This window comes from Psittacula echo (assembly GCF_963264785.1).
Source record: "Psittacula echo genome assembly, chromosome: 13".
NCBI lineage: Eukaryota > Metazoa > Chordata > Aves > Psittaciformes > Psittacidae > Psittacula > Psittacula echo.
The window spans coordinates 3,290,914-3,311,266 of NC_137749.1; the positions used below are offsets into that span (position 1 = coordinate 3,290,914).

Sequence of the window (20,353 nt, forward strand, 5' to 3'; positions counted from 1 at the left end):
GCTCGATGATTGGCCACCTTAACCGCGCGCTTGGCCGCGCCTTCCGCGCTGATTCGCTACGTGGAAAAGTACGCGCGGCGCCGCGAGGGGATTGGCCAGTGTGGCTACGCGCCGCACGGGTTCGCAGGATCTGATTGGTAGCCCGCCCCTTGCGCACCCAAGCGCCGATCAGCCCCGCATTGCGCAAGCGCGGGGGGGGCCGGCGGTGTGCGGAGCCGCAGAGGGTGTGGTACGCGTGCGCAGCGGGACGCGCCTGCGCTGTGCGAGCGGAGGCGGGGGTGCCCCGAGTCACCTGAAGGTAGGAAGCAGCGGCGGGGTTGGGGATGGCGTGTCCCGGGTTGTGGGAGTCGCTCCGGGGAGGCGGCAGGTCTGGGAGGGCAGCGCCGCAGTGACCGTCGTAGGTCCCGGCGGCCGCTGTTTCCCCTCGTTCCTGGCTCTGCTGACACCGTGCTGCTCGCTCTGTTACCAGAACTGGGTGTGCGTGCGAGGTTCTCAGCAGTACAATAGCGTTTAAAGGCGGTTTAATCAGCGGTATAAAGCATCGTCCTCCGTGGCCTTGCCAGTGACACCGGTATCAAGCACTCATGTATCCGTGTTCAAAAAGTGGGATCTAGATCTTAACACCGGATTCTCATGGTAAACTCTACTCCCCTCTTGTTTCAGGTTTTGTTCCAGAGAAACCGTGTCCTCGTTTCTGTATGAACGTTCCAAGTTTAGTTCATTTTGCATCCTTACTGAGAGAAGCCCGAGTGCCAGGCTGGAGACCATGGATTCTGGGGCAGAAGCATTTCTCTCTACCCAGAGCACCCTTACTTCAGGCAGCAGGGAAGAAAAACTCTCTCAATCTCCTTGGACTAACTGAGGCAGAATTAGAAGAACAGTTTGTGAGAGGTAATGGCCCAGGAGGCCAGGCCACAAATAAGACAAACAACTGTGTTGTCTTGAAGCATGTTCCATCTGGGATTGTAGTGAAGGTAATTGGTTTATTCCATTAAGTCACAAATTGTCATCATGTCTTCTAGATCTTCTTTAATATTAATGCATCATCACAGTGCAAATGTCAGGGAGGAAAAGTTTTATGTAAAGAATCCCATCCAGAAGCAAGTTTTGGCTATCAGAAAGAAACTCTTTTGTTGTAGCTGTCTTTCAGTGGCAGCTCTCGCATTCCTGTCCCTCTTGTGAGTTAGAATGTCTTCCTGAACAAGGTGATCAGATCCACTTTGCAGATTCTTTTTAAGCATTCTTCTTGCCTACTTCTTGTGGATTAATACTTTGAAATTAATCTTTGCTTCCTTATCATAAGGAGGAGACATTACGTTAAACTCAGAAACAGGTCTCCAAGGTAAAATAGGAGCATCGAAGATTAATGCGAAAGCTAGTCTAACGAGTTACAGTAGCAAAAGAGGAGTTTCTTTACAGTAATGGCAGGAATGCCTAGACTGAAAGGGAAAGCAGAAGGATAGATTAATAGTTCCAGTAAAAATATTCTATTGTGTTTCTTCAGTGTCATCAAACAAGATCAGTGGAGCAGAACCGGAAGATAGCCAGAGAAATCCTGCAGGAAAAAGTTGACCTTTTCTATAAAGGTGAAGAAAGTGATGTTTTTAAAGAGAAGAAAGCATTGGAGAAGAAAAAGCAAAAAAAAAAAAGAAGAGCAAGGGAACATCTAGAAAGGAAAAAGCTTTTTAAAGAGATGCAACAACTGGATAAGAAATGAACTGTGTGAAATACAGACTTGCCTGAATAGGGTAAGGGGAATGTTTGTCATTATACCTAAACCCAGGTTTCAAACTAATGGATGAAGTTAGTTTGATGTAGAGCTCCCTAAGCACTGCTGAAAGACCAAGTAGTGACCTTCCATTACTGTAAAACTGAGGTGATAAAAGCAGTTGTATTTCTGCTTCTGCCCACCATCATCTCATTAATCACATTTAGCAATCAGTTTTCCTGCCAAGTTCAGAAGATGCTAAAGCAATCCTTGTTAAAAAGGAACTATAAACCTTCCACCATTGGTAATGGAGACCAAAAGTGCAATAGATTTCTTTGTGCCTGGATGACACCGTATGATGCTTCGTAGGAGTTCAAACACTTGGGGAGAACAAGCCTAAAACCAACACTCCCTGCTCCAAGTGAGTTGTGTTCTTCCAGTTCAAAGGTAAAATTGGTTTATTACAGCTAAAGAACACATCCTGGAAGCTGCCTCCCAAGGCAATGAAATCCAGATCATCCAAGTAATTAACCTGGCCTCTTAATATACTGTATTTTCTGCAAGCATCCATAGCTCTATGTGTTAGATAGCCCAGACAGCCCAACTTCCTTAGGATTTAGATTGCATAACAGTGAATTACAGTCACTATTACATTAAGCTCAGGTATTTGGGTATCTTCCCTCATTTCAGACAGTTTCCCATGTTCTGCAAATACAGCTGCATGTCCTTTGTTACTGTCACTCTGAAGGCACTAGTGAGGAATACTTTCCCATTTTAACCCCATTCACAACTCTAATTGCTTAACCAGAACTTCCCTTTCATTTCTGGACAGCACCTCACTAGTTGCCACCAAGTTTTGGCCTTCAGCATTGAAGGAGAGAGCTTCAGGAAGTGAGGTTACAGCATGTGTTTTGAAAGGAGTGGAGACTACTGGCAACTGTAACCACCTTCCAACTGCATCCCACTGTGCCAGGGATGGAAACTCACCAGCAATTCAGGGGTGTTCCCTAATTCCCTTCTCTGTTCCTGAACCTGAGCCTCCTGCATGAAAGTTACATTTTTAGCTGTTGGGAGTTCTTGTTCATGGAGTATGAATCCAATTAAAGTGACTGTACAGAGTTTTAATACAAACTGTTAATGAAAATAAGCTTTATTACGTCAAGTAATAAATACATACAAAGATGCAAATAACAGTTTTAGTAATTTATCCAGAATTTTCTTTTTCTTCTTTTTTTCTGGCAAACTTTAAACTGAAATCTCCAGCCTTAATGTAGAAATTAGCTTTCCAGGACCTTGTTATTATTTAATAGGTTTCCCTATTTTCCATATAACTCATGCACTTTAAATGGACTTCAAAGCACTAACAGTCATGCAAATGTTTATGCAAAACGAACAAAAAAGGGAAAATAAGAGAAGGGGAAGGTTATTTCTAAGCAGGGTCTATGCTGTATGACAAAGTGTGACTTAGCAGACTACAGGGGACAGCATGCTATTCTGCATTCATTAAACAAAATCCTCAGAGCTAATGTCAGACTGTGGAAGATTGACAGTTTGGGGTTAAGTGAATACAGTCAAAGGAAAAAACCAAAAACCAGAATGAGACTGTGGCTGGATAAGAAGAGAACTGAAATAGAGCCTGGGAGAGAAAGAGCATTCCTCTGCATGCAGTTCAGTTTTCATGTTTTAGAAACATTTTGTAGGGAGTTTTAATGTCTTTACAAAATGCAAACCCTCAGGAAGTTGAAAAAATCCTTGTTTTCTCATTCTTAACTATACATTTTCGTAAGGGTGAAACAAGAAAGGCAAAACATTCAAAATAAAGGAATTTGTCTGAATGTTTCAAGAGTCAAAAGGAATAAGTGTTACTTTTTCTTCATTCAGAGACGGAATGAGTGGGCTAGGATCTTGCATTTCGTTCCGTCTCAGCCAAGCATTCCCGAACTAATCCTCTGGCATGGATAATGCCTGCAAAAGAATTGGACATGTTTTCAATCATCTCATTCCGGTCACACCTGCGATGACACTGCAGAGAAAGGTAGAGGTATTTCTGTCCTAAGTTGCCAAGGCTGCCACAGAAGGGGGGGAGACCCCTCACTTCCCAAACATCAGCTGCTGCTTTCCCAAACTGCCATTATAAACAGAAAAGGGGCTAAACCAGGAATGAAAGCACGGTAAGATCTTGCGGGTCTGCAGTGACAGGTATATCCTAATGTGCAGTGCAGGCCTGTTGAAAATCAAAGACATAATGGAAAGCAGGTGGGGGAGAAAACCATCTTGCCTACCTGTGAGTTATTTTGCTACGGGGGAGTGAAAAGTAAATACAAAGTTATCCGGGGAGTCATTTCAGCAGGCTCTGAGCCTTAATACCTTGGGACAGTTCTCTGAGAGGATGCACCTAATCCAAGCCCTCGTAATACTGCTTAAACACAAGTTGTGTCTCTTGTAAAAAGGATTTTTTTATGGTGCGTGCAAAAAGTTCCCTCCTAACGCTGGCTCAGCTCCCAGTGTAAGTCATCACCACTTCACATGCTGCCACATCTACTCTCATCTGATAGACATAATGTGGAATTTTTCACTACAAGGCCTGTTGCCTTCAGTTCCAGCAATCTGGACCTCCATTCTTAATCCTGGAACTAAATCTAGATTCATGTTCACAGAGCTGCTGAAAGAACAGAGCCCGAGATGGATTTTCGAGATGAGAGACAAGACAGGGTTTTCTACTACAAACGAGGTTATCTTTTACTGACAGGACAAGATAGAAAGTGATTTCTCTGCTCAGTCATGTTCCTTAACAAGGTGGAGAAAGGACAGTAACACAAGAGATGAAGTTTAAACTCTATTTAAAGATAATGGATTCTGTTTCTGGAAGGCTGCTATTCCATATCACAGCAACAGCCTTTACATCCAAGGAGTATTGACTTGGGACTTGACAGGCACAAGGCTTTGCAGAGGGTTAAATTGACACAGACAAGTAAAGCTGCACCCTGCAGCTGTGGGATGCAGAATTTGTGCATCAGACCTGTATCTGGTGGCAGGATGCCTAGTTTATGCAGCAAATCTATCCTGAATGATGAAGAACAGTGGGAAATGTGGCCAGTTTTAGAGGTCAGTAGTCTCTGCTTAGGAGCAGGTGGAGCTGGGGATGTGGCCAGGAAGGCTGCAGTCACATGGGTTACCCTCAGTCACTTTTGCTCTCACACTTGCACATGCTCCTTCAACCATCAGGCTCCCAAAATGGAAAGAGAGGTATGTCTGTGACCAAAAGATGGCAGCAAAAAGTATGTATTTGGGATTCTTTGCAACACTGGCAAGTCACAGTGCCAGCACTGAACCTGAAACCCACCTTAGACAGCAAACTGAATACTCACTGTGAGCAGCAGCAAAACAACTTCTGACCAAACTGAGGATGTCTGCGTCTCTCCCAGTCCCTCTCAGGCTGTCCCCATTAGCCTACTGCCATTCATGATCTATTAATACTGACTCAGGCAATGCAATAAAGAGACTCCAGTAACATTGATTTTAGCTGGGCCACATTCCACTTACCACTCATCAGCAGACTTTATTGCATCCTTTCCCAGAACAGCTACTAGTCATTTTATTGCATGTCATGGCAGATATATTACACTCTCGTAATGGTTGAGCCTTAAATAAAGCTTCACAGTCTTGGGTAAATGAAAGGGGGATTTGCAAGATGGTGAAGTTAGTCTGCTACAGTAACATTCCCATTCTGGGTTGAAAGCATGAGCCAAACTCAGCACAAGGACCAAGGAATCAGTAACTACATTATACTGACAAATAACAGGATTGCCAGCACAACTGTTGTCCATGGCCTTTCAGGGTAATTTCAGGAGCTGGGGCACTGGAATGTCCCACTGCTCCTTCAGAAATATCCCTCTCACGTCCCCTGCAGAGGACAATGTCAAGCTGATGTCAGCAGTGGGGCATGCAGGGGTTTCTTTTACACTCCAAGGAAAGGGCATTTATTACCCCTTTTAGCTGACAAAGCAAAGCTGGAAAGACCTATCAGCCAGGCCTAAAAGCTTCTATGTCCCTCCCTGGTGGGCTCTTAATGACATCCACTGACAACAGGTAACAGAGTGGGGGAACAAATGTGTATGTTTGACATCTCAGCCTGCACAGCCCTCCCTGGCAACCTTTTATTCCCTTTTTGTAGCTCTCCATCAGCCTTGGTGTAAAAATGCACTTTAGTAAAGGCTCCTGGGTCAAGTACATGGGTGATGTAAGTGAGGAGAAGTAAACAATGCTTGGCCACATATTCTGAAGACCAGAAAGGGAAAACTGAAGGGGCAAGTCAGTCACCAGCAACCTGGAAGCACGCATCCATTAGACACCTTATGGGTCTAAAAGGTGGTTTGAAATGCTAACTGACACTCCCTTTGTGCACACGAAAGCCATTTCATCACTGGTTTATCTATCAAATGCAGCACAAGTGGAGTATCCCAAGGTTTCAGTTGCTCATTAATACACCCAGTTTAATGATGAGCTCAAAGTCTCCTTTCAAGAGAACCAGTTGTCATGAAGCTGTACACAAGCAGTCAGTGCTCCAAGTGTATGGGACATGATTCTTTTCAAACAGATTTAAGCATTACCTCTTTTTAGCCTTTCCATCGCACTTTTACTCCCAGCATATGTGGGTCTAATCTCTTTTCCTAGTTCTTCTATGATAGCTAGAAGTTCTGCATATTTGCTTTGTGGTACTTGGCTGCTGCTGGTCCCCTGTAGTTGAAAATAGATTAATCTCAATCAAATACTGCTACAAACAGAACAATTACAATAAACAGCAACTGGGAACGCAGGGAGAAATAGACCTTGAAGCCGCTTTTTAAGACATTAAAATTTCAGGCTTATTATAGAAACATCATTTGCTTTTTGTGGTTGCCACTACAGCTGGACACAATGCTATGTGCCCTTCAAAAATCAGGATCAAATGGGAGCATGCAGCTGCAAGAGAGGGACCTTGGGTGAAACCAGAGCTAAAACAGAACTAAAAGAACTGCAAGCTGGGAATTGCTTATTTAACTCCTGTTTTGCTTCTTCAGTGTTTAGGTGTACATTTTGTGGGGAAGGCAGGAGAGTGAGAAGCAGAAAAAGCAAACCTGCCTGTATCATAAGGGAAATCCTATGAAGTCAAGAACATCTAATGGAAAGTTTACAGCTGGATTCCTGGAGCAGCCCACAGGACTGTGCGTGACACACACTTTATGGGACTACGTTTTAGGGTATAAATTTACTGAAGAGAAATGTTACAGAAATAGTCATTTTTTAACAAATAAAATATGTTAGGAGCTCTTGTATCTCAACATAACTGAAGACATGTTTCACAGTGACTCAGATAGGATGGGACTAACAGTTAATTAGTAACCAATCTCACTCAGCACTCTGCTTAGTCTAATTTGATCCCAAGACATGTGTGATGAATCAGTGTGCCATTTGGGTTTGATTTCAGATCTTGGTGGGAGGGAGGAACACCTCAGATTACAGGCCCCAATCCAGGCTAGTATGCAGGGTCAGTGATCCGATTAAAGAGAAACAAGCAGCAGAGACATACCTGCATCCCTTGTGTGTAGCCTAGAGATGGGGGTCCGTAGTCATTTATAAGCTGTCTGTATTGCGCAGATGTTGCCATACTTGTGGAGGGAGAGTGAACGCTCCCAGCTGGAGAGAGAAAAGAGGAAAAAACACCCTGTTATTATCTAAAGATTAATTAATCTGTTACGTTGGGACACATTTTAATCACTTTTTGCTAAAGCTGTGACCTCTCACCTCTGTCTGAGCTCACTAATGACATTTCACAGGCATGGTATTTGCTAGGAAGAGAATGGTTAAATTAATGCTTCTCTTATGTTTGCTGTACATTTGGAAACAGCACAGCCTGCAGCATTATCAGTGCAAACTGTTTGCCTAAAAGTGAAACAGAGTGTAGCATGACAGGTTGTTCTGCCTAGACAAACTGTAAATATTAAGGAGCCCTATTTTGGCAGATATAAATTCCACACAGATGAGTCTAATGTACTGTGCTATTTTTACTTTTTCACTGCAAGTTATCTGAAAGTAATTTTGCAACTCAAAGTGTCATCACATGGTCAATGCCAGTTACCCTCAGTACTATTTTCAGCCAATGCCAAAACTATTCATAGGGAACAGTCAGTTGAGGTAGATCAGATCTGCTGCTCATTGTATGACACTGGAGGCGAGGACTGCTACCTTTATTCCTCTTTGTGTGATATCAAACATTTTTAGCCAGACAAATTGTGTTGTGTAAGAAAACCAAAGGGAAAATAACATCACCCTGGGTTATGGTTACTTTCTCTGAAGTTATAAAGGATTCTATTTGGATCTACAGGGTTTTGAGTCAGCTGGGACTTCCAAAAACAGACTCTAGTGCAACCATTGATGAACTGCTCCAGAAATGAACCATCACAACACTCCTTCCCCCTCACGCCACAACACTAAGTACTGGGGGCTGAAAAACAACCTTCAGATTTTTCTTAGGGGCTTAATTACACTGCCCATTTCCCACCAGTGCTGGAGGACCTCCTGGCTATGGACTGTACCTCAGGACTAAGGGCATGTTACCCCATTCAACTTGTTTGCTCTTTCAGCCAGAGTGCCCCTGCATCCACTGATGCTGCTGTCTTTGCCTGTAGGCACAGACACAGACTGCCTGCTGTCTGGAAAAATCTTCCCCCTTACAAACTCCTTTGCTGAAAATTCCCAACTGTCTTTCCTATGAGGAAAAGATCTCATTTACCAGCCTTCATTTAAATCTAAATTAAACCGATGCTAAAAGTCACTGGGGCTTAGAACTATGTAAATCTCTAGGCTTTGTTTTAAAGTTGCAAGTGATTTCATTCCTGTTTTCCCTTGCCGCAAAAAGGGTGAGCCAGCAGTTACACTGTATAAAACAAGGCTGAACACAGTGGAATAGACTCTTGCCCTCAGTTGGGAAGTCTCTTCCCACTTCAGAACTGATCACTGGATGTCATTGTGGTGGTGTCTCCATTACAAGAAGAGAGCATGTTCTTAATTTTTACTAGTTAACAGAATGTGAAATCCTAAGAAAGGCAAACTGAGCTGGTCACTAGGTCACCTCAAAAAGGCAAGATTTCTCTTTGTCTTTAGCTAAGCTGCTAAACCTTATGGCATTACAATCTGCATTTCTGGCCAGGTTTCCCATGGAGCCCATTGTCACATTTTGCTAAAGCATAGCAAAACCCAGAAAAACTTAGCAACACACCCTTAGAGTATGGCACTGGGAAGAACACCCTTAGTTCTCCATTAGTTCTTCACATTGTTAGCTCAAACTGGTAAGATTTCTGTATGTAAACCCAGTGTTTCAAGTCCAGATGACTGAGTTTCAACAGTTATCAAACCTGACACAACAGCAAAATGCATCTTTCCTCCAAGGACTTCAAAATGCTTCAAAACCATTAATGAGCCCCTTGTGCTGCAAGGTAAGAAGCTTTAATTACCTCAATTAAGCAGAGAAAGACTAAAGTGATTTTTCCTCACGTACAATAAAACAAAAGGGCCATCCTGCAAGGACTTGTTCCTGAACTGTTGCTGCAAGCAGCCACATAAAAGTCCTGGGAGCTCCAAAGTGGTTCAGAATTTAGGCCAGGACTCTGATGACCAGGCTCAGGAATCCTGCCCTACCCACTGAGCAAGCCTCAGCTGCAGCAAACCAACAACTTATCACCACCATGTTGGTTAATGACAATATATGACAGACAGTTCAGTGATTGTTTCACATTATGTTGATTTAAGCGATTTCCCATGCTGGGTCTGTACAAAATAATGCAGCAGGGTATGTCTAGGTAAGAAAGAAACCCTATTAGAAGGCAAAGTAACAAATCTAAGTGCTGACCAAGAAAGTTCCACAGGTGTGGAAGCCAACACCACACGCCTTTGCAGTGGACAGTAGTTGGAAGCTTGGATCCAGCAGTGACTCAGTCAACACTGAATGACAAAAGCAAACAAGAACTTTCAGGAGGCAATCACGAGTAAGAATCTGTTGCTGGAGCACTGCTGCTGATGTGACTTAGAAGTGAGATGAGTAAAGTTCATCCCTTCAGCAGCCACGGGTGCTGTATTGTCTACTGTACCCGTCACATATGCAGAGCTGTGCTGCAGACACTAGAGGCCATCGCTGAGTACGGCATGCCCTGCCAAATGACAGATCGCGGTAACCATGGTGAGTTTACCCGTTTCTTTGCAGTCTGCATCAAAAATGTAATAAGACATAATGCCATGCGCCGACCACTTTATCAGCAGCAGCAGGCCCTGAGAACAAAGAAAAGGATTCGACTTGGCCACAGTACCAGCCTCCATACACCTATGTCAGAAGTTGTGCCAGTCAAACTCAGCTGGGAGGGGGGAAAAAACCAAAAATCCTTGATTTCACCTCAATTTCAGATGATGCAATCATGAAAATGAAATTAATTGTGGGGGTATGAGTATCTCAGAGGGTAACGAACCTTGAGCTTTGTGACCTATCACTTTCTCTGTTAATACCACTGAGAAGCCCTGGGTTTTGGCTGACTACTACTCAATTAACCCAAAATCCAGCTGCATGTCTGAGTATCCTGTATAGCTCAGATTCAAGAATCACAAAATAAAGATCGCCAGCTATTGCTATTATAGTGAGCAAGAAAAATTAGGCCAGGAAGTCTCAGAGTCAATACCCAGTCAAAAAGCAGTGTGATGATTAGGTATTCACTAGAGAGAAAAAAAGGAGGGGGGAGCTAAACTGAAGCTCTCTCACAGTGAAATGACAATGGAGACAAGACAGTTAAGAATTGACACAATTGAAAAGGGAGTGTGCTTGGTACTGAATTTAAGAGACATCCTGTATCACGTCCCAGATTGTCTTAGTGCTTGCTGCTGTTTAAAACCTCAATTAATAGACACACTTTCCTCCCTCCACTTTCCTAATTAAATGTACACAAACCCTTTTCTCTACCCATTTATTCTTGTGCCAACAATGCCTTTCATTTCTCCATTCAAACAGAAGACTGCCAGAAGCGTTTTCCCCCCACAAAAATATAGCTATTTTCTTGTTAATCAATATTAATCTGTATTAATTGGGTGGGAGGGTGTCACAATACAGAAAACAGAAATGAGATTTCTGTGTCGAAATCTCTTCCTTCCAGCAGTCTCTCTGAGCCCAAATTAACACCCTGGGAGACAAAGGATCTCACATCAATCTTTGTTTGCCTAAACTCCCACTGACCAGGAATCTTCTCATGAATTTATGGTAGGTTTGTAGGGATCCCTTCAGGTCCTATGCTACTGTATCCAAGCCTGAGCAATGATACCAATTTGCTGTTCTAAGTTTTAATTCCTCATTCTCTTGCTGCTGCTTGCTGTAAAGGTACCTGAGAAGGCAGCTTGCCATGCACCCTGCAAGGAAGCAGTGGGAGCAGAACAACACCAGGGCACACTCACCTGATCCACTCCCAGCAGATCCCATGGCTTCTCTCACAAACAGCAAAGTAAAATCAGGAATAGTTACTTAACTCATCAAGTTACTCAACTCACCAAGTTACTCACACAGAACTGCCTTGGACAAGCCAAGAGCCAACCTCAGTGGATATGTGTTTCTCTATACCCTGTACTGTCTAAGGTCCTGTAAAAGTGTGTAAGTAAACTCCTGCCATTTTACAAACTCTTCCTACACATGAACATGACAGCATGTAAGAGACACCTATAGCCTGGATTTTATCCAAGGTACATGGTGTAGTCTGTGGAATCCCATGGCTTCTTTCACAAAGTCTACCTTGTTTCACAGTCTCTTCACTCTGGGGTTGCCTGCAACATAAACCTTTTGCCATTTAGATGGCTAGTGGTCATCACCTCTTTACATAGAGCCCAGTGCTGTTACTGCCTCTCCCACACAACTGGAGGACATGCCTCATCTGCTTCAGATGATGGCACCTCGATTCGTGACGGTGTATGGTACAAGACAACCAGGCTGGAATATTTTAACTGAGAGGATATAAATTTCTCTGTCCTGAATGAGACAAGTGCAAGAGAACACCTGAGAAGCTGCTCTGCCAACACACATCACAAGGTATCTTCAAGCACAAGGGGAGAGGTAACATCTTCAACCAGCACAGCCATTTCAGCAGCGAGTACCTGAACACAGCCTGAATCACAGCTGCAGTGTTTTGGCTAACTACAAGAATATTTGATTCCTTAGCCCTCTATGCACTTTGGTTTAAGTTCAACAAGAACTCCTTGCCATCCATGGGATACCACATGCATGTCTACACAAGCAGATCTACTGCACTGCCAAGCCACACACTACAGGAGCTGCCAACCCAGAGTGAAAACAGAAAGCCCCCTTTTCCCCCAACCTTCCAATAAATGTTTTAATTTAAAATAACAGACCCTGTTCTCACTTGCACAAAACATTCCTTATAGCAGTGCCTGTGAAAGTTCTATTTTCACCCACTATTTCCCCCTTAAACAGCCCTTGTGGTAGAAACAGACCTTTCTTTGAATAAAACTATTTCCTTTTAAAAAAGTCCAGTGCATGCACACATAAATATGTTCTCAAGAACTAGGACATTCTTTATCTTAACAGCCAGAGGCCTTGCTCTTTTGATCTGTCACGCTTTGGTCTTTTCCTCTAGTATTTTCGTTCTTTTTTATCTTTCCATGTGGATAACGGTCATTTCTTATGTCTCTTCTTCCTACCCCCCTGCCTTTTTTTTAATCAGAAAACCAGAACACAGTCACATCCCCTTCTTTTCTAGCTTAAGACACAGGACCAGCAAGTTATTTGGCACAAGGAAACGATCCAAAGATGAAAGCATATGGTACATGTACACCACACATTGCTGGGGTGCGGGGAGGTATGAATTCAGGTTAGTCTGGTCCCCCTCTGGGACCATGGCTATGGTTGAAAGCCATCTAACCTTTGATTTGGACCCTTGTGTTCTCATTAAAAGGGATGGAGTATCAATGTTGCACAACCAGAACAGAGCTCCTAGTTTACTTTCATCCAAAAGGAAGCAAGTTAGCATGAACCAAAACCACTCTGCAACTCAACCACCATGTGATGGATGGGGACAATGAGGAGACTTGCTGGCTGTGAAAACCATCCCTTTGCTTTAAAGCTAAACACTCAGGTAGACAAAGCCAAGAATGCCAGTTTTCTAAATGTACAAACAAGTCCACCTGAAAATTGCTAATTCTGAAACACTCTCAATGTGCTTTTCTTTTCTAACTTCACATGGTCTTCAGGAGATGAGGGATGCAACAAATTTCAGTTTGAACTTGGGGGGGGGGAAGAGTCTATTTCCTAGAAATTATCTCTTCTGCTAAGGCACGAACACTTTGCTCTCTGCTCTGCCTACAAACAGTACTCTTTCCAGTACTCCCACTCCAAAAACAACCTCTCAATATGGACAACAACATCAAACACAAGCTGTCTCTGCAAAGGGCGACGAGCAAGCCATTTGCTCATGCAAGTCTGCACTGCAGTCTTAATCACATAAGGAATGGCCTAGTGTGGTGGGTGTCATTTCTCAGGACTGATTGAAATGGGTCTCTCCAGTTGCAAGCTACAGCCCCAGTCAGGAAAACAATCTTCTTTTCACCTCTCCCTTAGAATTTGCACTTTTCACCAGGAAACTTGTGGTTGCTGGAGGTGACTCAGGTGCACACCAGCCCTGCTGGCCCTCACTAAGCAGCACCTGCTATACAGGTCACCACTTACTTACGAGAAGCCGAGACACAGCTCCTTCCCCTGTCAGAGTCTGCTGGAATTTGTATTTTCCAGATCCTACGTAGAACAGGTTCTAAGCTTTGCTACAGGAACAGGATTTTGTCTCGAAGCCTGACATTTCTGCAAGACTTAAAAGGAAACCAAAGGAAAATTCCAAGCTGTTTCTGATGGCTTCTGTATCTTAAAACAACTTTTCTCTCACCTGTGCATACTCTGACCAAAACAGGAATACTGGTGAATATCCACAGAGCTAGAAACACATGGAAACGAGGAGACAAACTACAAACCAGTTCACAGCTGGTGTAAACCTCTCTGGTTCCACTTAAGTCAACGGAGATGATGCTCTACACCTCAGCGCAGCAGCTGGCCCTCTTACAGAGAAATAGTTAAACAGTATGAAACACAAATGAGGAGGAAACAGTACCTGCAGGATTCAGTAAGATAAGCAAGAGAATACAAACAAATCAAAATGTGGCTGTTAGAAAGGGTAACGCTGCAGGGTCAGGTGAGGCTGGGAAGGTAGAGCCACAGCATGACAGGTCATATCATAGAATCACAGAAGGGTCTGGGTTGGAAAGGATCTTCAAGCTTATATAGTTCCAACCCCCAGCCACAGGCAGGGACACTTTCCACTAGAGCAGGTTGCTCCAAGCCCCGTCCAGAGTGGCCCTGAACACTGCCAGGGATGGGGCAGCCACAGCTTCTCTGAGCACCCTCTGCCAGCATCTCAGCACCCTGAAGTTCAGAAGAACTTCTGCCTAAGATCTAAATCTGCTCTCTCCAGTTTAAAGCCATCACCCTAACAGAGGTAGTGGTAGGTCCCAACAGAGCACCTTTTTACTACCCAGACAAAGGTGCTTGTGCAGGACATCAAACAGGGCTCCCCAAGCACACGCAGTACTGACATCGTGGGACGGAATGCACAGGGACCCAATTCCCAGAGCACAGGCCCTCCATAAGGTGACTGATAATTTGGACAAAAATGTAGACTGGGCTGCAGACACCCTGGGCCAAGTGTCACCCCTTCCCTGGGCAATAGGGAAGAGAAATAGGCACCAAATTCTGCTGCGACAACACATTCTCCTTCCCTCACGCTGGTGTGAGGCAGAGGAGTCAGCACCCGGATGCTTCCAGCATCCTGAGTCACTTGCAGAGCAGCTGCATTTTCCTCACCCGCAGTCATCCCCAGAGCTGCCGACAACCCACAGAGGCTTCCTCCCTTACTTCCTCCCCCCAGACAGCTCCTCTCCCTCTGGACCTCAGTCCAGGTTTCTGAGCCCCCAGACACGCTCCCATGCGAGAAGAGAGCGCAGCCACCCATCAACCACAACTGCTGCACCTCACTGATGCACTTACTGAGCACAGTTTAAACATGATTTTGCAGAGTGGCCACTCTCAGGCTAAACTTGAAAGGAGTTGGCTCTGCAGCAAGGACGCAGCTCCCGGAGCTGAGTCGACACTGCCTTTCCAAATTCTCCTGCACCACAAGCCCTGCACTGCAGGGAAGAGCAGCGTTACCTCCCAGAGGAAAATCCCTGTAAGATCCACAGCTGCCCAGAGCCCTCCTTCGGCCGAGACCAAAATATTCAGCATTCATACAGAGAGGTTTCTGCAGGGCTGATTTCAGGCCAAAAGGGACAGATTTCCTGTTTTTCCTCTCCTCTGCAGGACGGGGCGGGGGGGACCTTCACCCCAGGTTTGGAAGCAAACCTAGAATTTAACCTCATGGCTGGGAGGGCATTTAATTTAAGCACAATACAGAAGCAATCTCCTTCAATTCAGAATTAAGCTCCAGAAAGGAGGGGGCCATCTGCAGTCATATCACTCTGAATGCGATATGTGCAACTGCAAGGACTGCTTTGTCTAACTCCCTTGGCCTTAGGCCACGGTGCTGGCAATACCACTAGCTAGAGGAAGAGCTGGTGCGTGAGGATAATGGCAGAAGACAGGGAGGGAAGAGAGAGCCCATTTTGGATTCAGAGGAGGACGTTCTTTCATTGAAAAGATTCTGGGGGTGTTGAGGATGATCCGAACTCAGAAGAGAGGACAACTTAGACAGGAATAGTTCCAGCATGACAGCAAACTGCTGCTAACTTGCCATTACGAGGGGGGAAAAAAAAGGGAAGGAGGAAGGGGGGGAAGGATAAAACTGCATGAAAGAATCTAAAGCGCTGATCACAGCCGGAGCGATAGAAAGCACACAGACACGGTAGCGAGAGGGCTCGAGACGGAAACTTCACTGCTCAGCTCGCATTGTGAGCGGCATGTCTGAGCCGGGATTCTGCAGCCCTCGCTCGCAGAGCAGCCAGACCCGGATCCCCCCCATAGCATGACCTAATCCCCACCCCTCACCCACCACCGCAAAATACCACCTTTGTTTTCCCTGCAATTTTACGGCTGTTCCGGAGAGCAAGGCACAGGTTCTCGTGGGAGCCGGCAGGAGAACGCTTTGCCTTGCTGGGCTTTGTTTTGTTTCTCTTTTTCCTCCGGTGACACTTCTGCTTTTTGTCAGCAATCCTTAGCACATCCCCTGCTTCCTGACCCCTTTCGCAGAGCAGCGCCCGGGCCCGCGGCACTCCCCACACATAACCCAGGCACACCGAGCCTTCACACGCTCGCAGCCCCACCGAGCTCAGCGCCACGCAGGATCACAGCGTCTGAGGCACAGGGACCTCGGTTCATCCACCAGCTGGCAACAGCTCCTTGCAGTAAAACAAGACCGCTGCTCTCCTGGTAGCTAGAGTAAAGGTGCATCTTGTTGATCCCTTTCGCTCATCAATCTCCCAGGGTTACAACCACAAACGGCACTGTAAAAATCACCCGGGCACTCTTCCCTCCCTCCTCAGCCCGACTGCAAAACTTTCTCTTCTCAAAAGGGGGAAAAAAAAACGGAAATAAAAGAAAAAAACCTGCCTGATTCCTGGCTGTGGATGCTCTGATGCCAAGCCTGCAGGCTGGGGCTGTGGGGAAGGGAGATGGAAGGGTTATTTTTGAAGTCGGAACCAACTTCTCCATTTTGGTTCTGGTTAACACCAGCCGACGCGCACGGATTAGCGAGATCCCTTCCAAATATCCCACAGCGAAGCCAATTGCTGCTGCGGCTTTGTTCAGGCTGCACCGATTTACACAGTCCCCGCCACGGAGACCCAATTGTACAGAAAACACCTCAGCACAAGGGAAAAACACTCGTCTGCTGTTACCTTCGGGAATTAGGGAACGGAAAATAAAACGGGGGGGGGGGGGGAATGGAGTAAAAGTTAATGCCATCAAGGAAACTTTTTAGTGAGAGAAGTTGGAAACATTCCTGTACAGATCCAAAGAAAAGGAGTCGTTTTTAAAAGGGCTTTTGTAAGAAATAAAGAGGAATTCCTGCTACCCCCCCCCCCCCCCCCGCCTTCCAAAAATCACCAGGGAGCGCAGCGGGCTCGCCTGCCCCGACTGCTCCGCAGAGCCGGGAGACTCTGAGGGGGAAGCGGGGAGCGAGGGTCCCCTTGAGGCGCTTGCGGGCCCCCCCATCGGCGGCGGCCGCGGGACCGGGGTCCCTGGCGGCCGTTTCGCCTGAAGAGAGCGGCCCGGGGCGGCCCCTCCGCCTGAGGAGAGCGGCTGGGCGGCCGCACGCGTGAGGCGAAGCGAGGCGAGGCACGGCGCGGAGCGAGCGGCACTTGCGGCGTCCCGCCAGCAGCGGTCCTCGCTGAGGCGCCGGCGGAATATTCCTGATCCAGATCAATCAGCCGCCCCGGGGAGCCGAGCATGGAGGAAACCCGGCGGCCGGAGCCCCGGAGCGGCGGCGGTGGCAGCGCGCGGCCGGCTCCGCACCCCTGAGAACGAGCGGCGCGGTGCGGGGTAACGGCGCCGGGCGGGCTCTGGTTAATGGCGGCGCGGAGCCGGCGCGGAGCCGCTGCCCCGCCATACCGGACTGGGCAAAAACTCGAGTCCGGGGCTTTTCCCCCTCCCTCTCCCCAGGTGCCGGTGCGGCACCGCGGGGCCCCGCCGCACGCCTCCCAAACTTACCACCCAGTTACCGGCGCGGACTTACCCGGGTTGAGGGGAGTCCCGGGGATGTGGGCGTTCAAGTTGGGCTTGTAAGACATTCCCAGAGACATGGCCAGCGGGAGGAGGAGAAGCGTCCTGAAATTCAGTGAAGCGTCTCCGTGTCTCCCAGACACTTTGGGTTGTTTACAGCAGTAGCAGCACCGGCAAATATGGCCGTCAGTTATATTGACACCCACAATGCAATATATCATCCATACATCATGAGGAGACGCCGATCCAAAAACTTTGGGGCACACGAAGCAGCCACCCGCCGCGGCGGCCCGGCGCCCCGCGCACCTCGGCGCGGAGGGGGCGCGGAGGGGGCGCGGCGGCGGGGGGTGCCGCGGCCATCCCCTCACAGACAATGGAGCTCCCCTCAGGGACGCCGCCGTGAGAGGAGCCGGGCGGGGAGGGGAGAGGAGGGGAAGGGAGGGCGGGCAGGCGGGGAGCCCGGCGGCGGGAGGGGGCTGTTTTAATTGAACTTCGGAAAGTTTTGGCACAACTTCTCATTTATAAACGGCTCTGCCCGCGGCACGGAGGGGGGGATCGCGGACGGCGGCCCCTGCCAGAGGGGAAGGGCTGACGCGTCCCTCAGGGTGGCCCGAGTGTCGCCGCCTTCCCGCCTTCCCCCTCACCTCAGAGCCGCCGTTCACCTCCGGTTTATTCCGCGTCTCCCCCCGCGTCGATTTCGATGGAAAATACCTGTTGATAATATTAGGATAAAACGTTATTTTTTACCCTAGACGCCGCCAAGGAAAAATCTGATTATTTTATTTATTTATTTTTTATTTCAAACCACTATTTCTCTCCGCTTGGAGGGTGAAGGTTAATGTAGATCGCAGCTTCGGAGGGATTGAAAAACACAATACGAATCTCGTTGGTAATTGATTCATTTTCTGCTTGCAAGATCAGTAATGTCCCCTTATCTTCCTTCCCCCCCAAAAAAAAATGAAAAAATGCAAATTTACAGATTAAATTATGAATCTTTCCAGCCTGCATCTGCCACTTCAGAACTCGTCCTTTTCGATGCAAAGCACTCGGGTTTGCTCCTTCTGTCAATTAATCCTCTATAATGGTTAAATTACTCCAGATTTATACCAATATAACTGCTTGGGACCTGCACAGCCTCTTTCAGTGCACAGCTCAGCCCAAGACCCACAGGATGAGACCCACATGTGTGATCTTCCTGCTGTGAGATGGGTGAGGTACTTGGTAGTTTTATTGCACATGCTAATTGATGTCTGTGCAAGGCAATCAACTGCGCTTAATGCAGCGACAGCAAACACAGGGAGCCTGATCCTGCTCCGTGGAAGTCAGGGGTAAAGTGACACGGATTTAAGCCCATAGGATCACTGTCATTGGGCTGCTCTGCAGAGGCAGGCAGGTAGCATCTCCATTGCAGACACACGGTGCAATTAGATGGTTTCCTCCACATAAAGGACAATTGAAGCAGGGTGGGAGAAGCGAGCCAGCCTTTGACACCCCCCCATCTCCTGCCCTAGCAACTGCATGAAGGAAACATCTCAAAATGATGGCTGATAACCAGATAAAATACCTGACCTTGTTCTGGTTTTGTGCTTTATCTCCAGTCCAAGTGCTATCGTGGCGAAGCCCAGTACAACAACTGCTCCACGTCCTGCCTGTTAAGCGAGGGGACCTGACAGCCCCAGGTATGGAATTACATGGTCAGTGACAGTATTTTCACACAGGTGCTTGAGGTTTTAACAGTGTCATTCATTTACTAAGGATTCCACTGGTTAAACCCCCAGTTCCAGGGCTGTTCAAGCGAGAACTCTGTCTCCCTAAAGCTTCCTTTCCACATTTGTAAGTAAGTGCCTTTCTGTTGATCCCTGGGAGGCCCATGAAGTCCTGCAGGAGAGGGCCATGCCGCCCTGGGATGGGATTTTCCACTGCCTTGTTTTCAGTCACTCCGCTTGAGTGTGAAATGGGAGTGTTCCAACCTCTCTGTGTTTAACACAGCTTTACATCAACTCCACACAACTCTGCTCAGAGCAACACAGTGAAGAACAAGATCCCCCGTGTTCTGCTTGTGTTTTATAATGACAGCTTCAAAATACACAGTGTTCCTGGAAGGGGGGATAAGGAAACGATCCTGTAAAGATGATCCTTTCTTCAGCACAAGAACCTCAATGACCTCACTGCCTGGCCTTGGGTGCTCTCTAAGCTTCAATTGACTCGACTAGCTGCCTCCTAGGGTGTTTTGTGGGTGCTGGGCTTGGATAAGAGGTACCTCTGTGTTCTTCCTATCGCTGTGGATTCACTTGAGTTGTTCTGAGCCAGGTGCGGCCACAAGAATAAAGCCACCATTGTGCTTGGGCCCTGGACTGTGCTCAGTGGGGTGAGCAGAGATTTGAGCTCCCTCAGAGGCACTGCCTGCAGTTTGAATGTGTTTTGTGTCACGAGCGTGGCTTGCACTGCTGAAAGTTGTGTTCTGCACATGCAAACCCTGCATTGAATGTAAAGCTACAGTCCCAGCAGTGTGCAGGCTCCAGTCTGTTCAAGTCACAGGTCTGGGCTCTGCAGACCCATAGCACAGGCTTGTTTACTGACAGCAAAAGCAGCTCTTAATCACCAAGTGGCCAGGTCGCAGAGCAGCAAATGCAGCAGCGCCGTTTCATCACACATGAGCCTTCTCCACACTAAGAGATAACTTCAAAATCAATGTGTGTGCTTATGGTTTCCAGCAAGGTGAGTAAGAGATGCCTGTCTCTTCAGCCACCTGCAGACATAGGTGATGTATTTGCCAGGTACAGAACCTCTTCTCGGATGTGTGACATCTGCAACATCCACCCTGTTCTCCTCCTCTTTCCTTTCTGTTCCCTCTCCTCCTTCAACTT

The 20,353-nt window shown here is 46.9% G+C and overlaps 2 protein-coding genes across 8 annotated transcripts; one reads left to right on the top strand and one right to left on the bottom strand.

The window, feature by feature from the left end:
• The first annotated feature begins 183 nt into the window (after positions 1–183).
• MTRFR (mitochondrial translation release factor in rescue) lies at positions 184–6,931 on the top strand. 3 transcript variants are annotated; one of them, XM_080628755.1, is made up of 4 exons: positions 184–298; positions 664–974; positions 1,505–1,748; positions 6,769–6,931. In XM_080628755.1, exons 2-3 carry the CDS (start codon positions 699–701, stop codon positions 1,715–1,717), a joined length of 489 nt encoding a protein of 162 aa, XP_080484881.1. In that variant the 5' UTR covers positions 184–298; positions 664–698; the 3' UTR covers positions 1,718–1,748; positions 6,769–6,931. The 3 variants fall into 3 exon arrangements, with proteins under 3 accessions (XP_080484881.1, XP_080484879.1, XP_080484880.1); XM_080628753.1 differs by lacking the exon at positions 6,769–6,931 and adding an exon at positions 2,541–2,688 and having other exon boundaries at positions 185–298; XM_080628754.1 differs by lacking the exons at positions 184–298; positions 6,769–6,931 and adding an exon at positions 353–571 and having other exon boundaries at positions 1,505–2,688.
• Positions 2,843–18,201, bottom strand: CDK2AP1 (cyclin dependent kinase 2 associated protein 1). 5 transcript variants are annotated; one of them, XM_080628750.1, is made up of 5 exons: positions 18,131–18,201; positions 17,500–17,628; positions 7,278–7,384; positions 6,319–6,445; positions 2,843–3,673 (listed from the first exon to the last, which is right to left on the bottom strand). In XM_080628750.1, the coding sequence occupies exons 2-5, from the start codon at positions 17,564–17,566 to the stop codon at positions 3,606–3,608; spliced, it is 369 nt and encodes a 122-aa protein (XP_080484876.1). In that variant the 5' UTR covers positions 17,567–17,628; positions 18,131–18,201; the 3' UTR covers positions 2,843–3,605. The 5 variants fall into 5 exon arrangements, with proteins under 5 accessions (XP_080484876.1, XP_080484877.1, XP_080484874.1 ...); XM_080628751.1 differs by lacking the exon at positions 17,500–17,628 and having other exon boundaries at positions 18,131–18,156; XM_080628748.1 differs by lacking the exon at positions 18,131–18,201 and having other exon boundaries at positions 17,500–17,843.
• Between the last annotated feature and the right edge of the window lie 2,152 nt (positions 18,202–20,353).

Excerpts from the sequence above, each read along its gene's own strand:
- MTRFR (XM_080628755.1), top strand. The coding sequence starts at position 699 with ATGAACGTTCCAAGTTTAGTTCATTTTGCATCCTTACTGAGAGAAGCC. Across the intron at positions 975-1,504 it reads CATCTGGGATTGTAGTGAAG|TGTCATCAAACAAGATCAGT; the intron begins GTAATTGGTTTA and ends GTGTTTCTTCAG.
- CDK2AP1 (XM_080628748.1), bottom strand. The coding sequence starts at position 17,707 with ATGATATATTGCATTGTGGGTGTCAATATAACTGACGGCCATATTTGC. Across the intron at positions 6,446-7,277 it reads GCTACACACAAGGGATGCAG|GGGACCAGCAGCAGCCAAGT; the intron begins GTATGTCTCTGC and ends TTTCAACTACAG. Across the intron at positions 3,674-6,318 it reads GATGGAAAGGCTAAAAAGAG|GCATTATCCATGCCAGAGGA; the intron begins GTAATGCTTAAA and ends ATTCTTTTGCAG.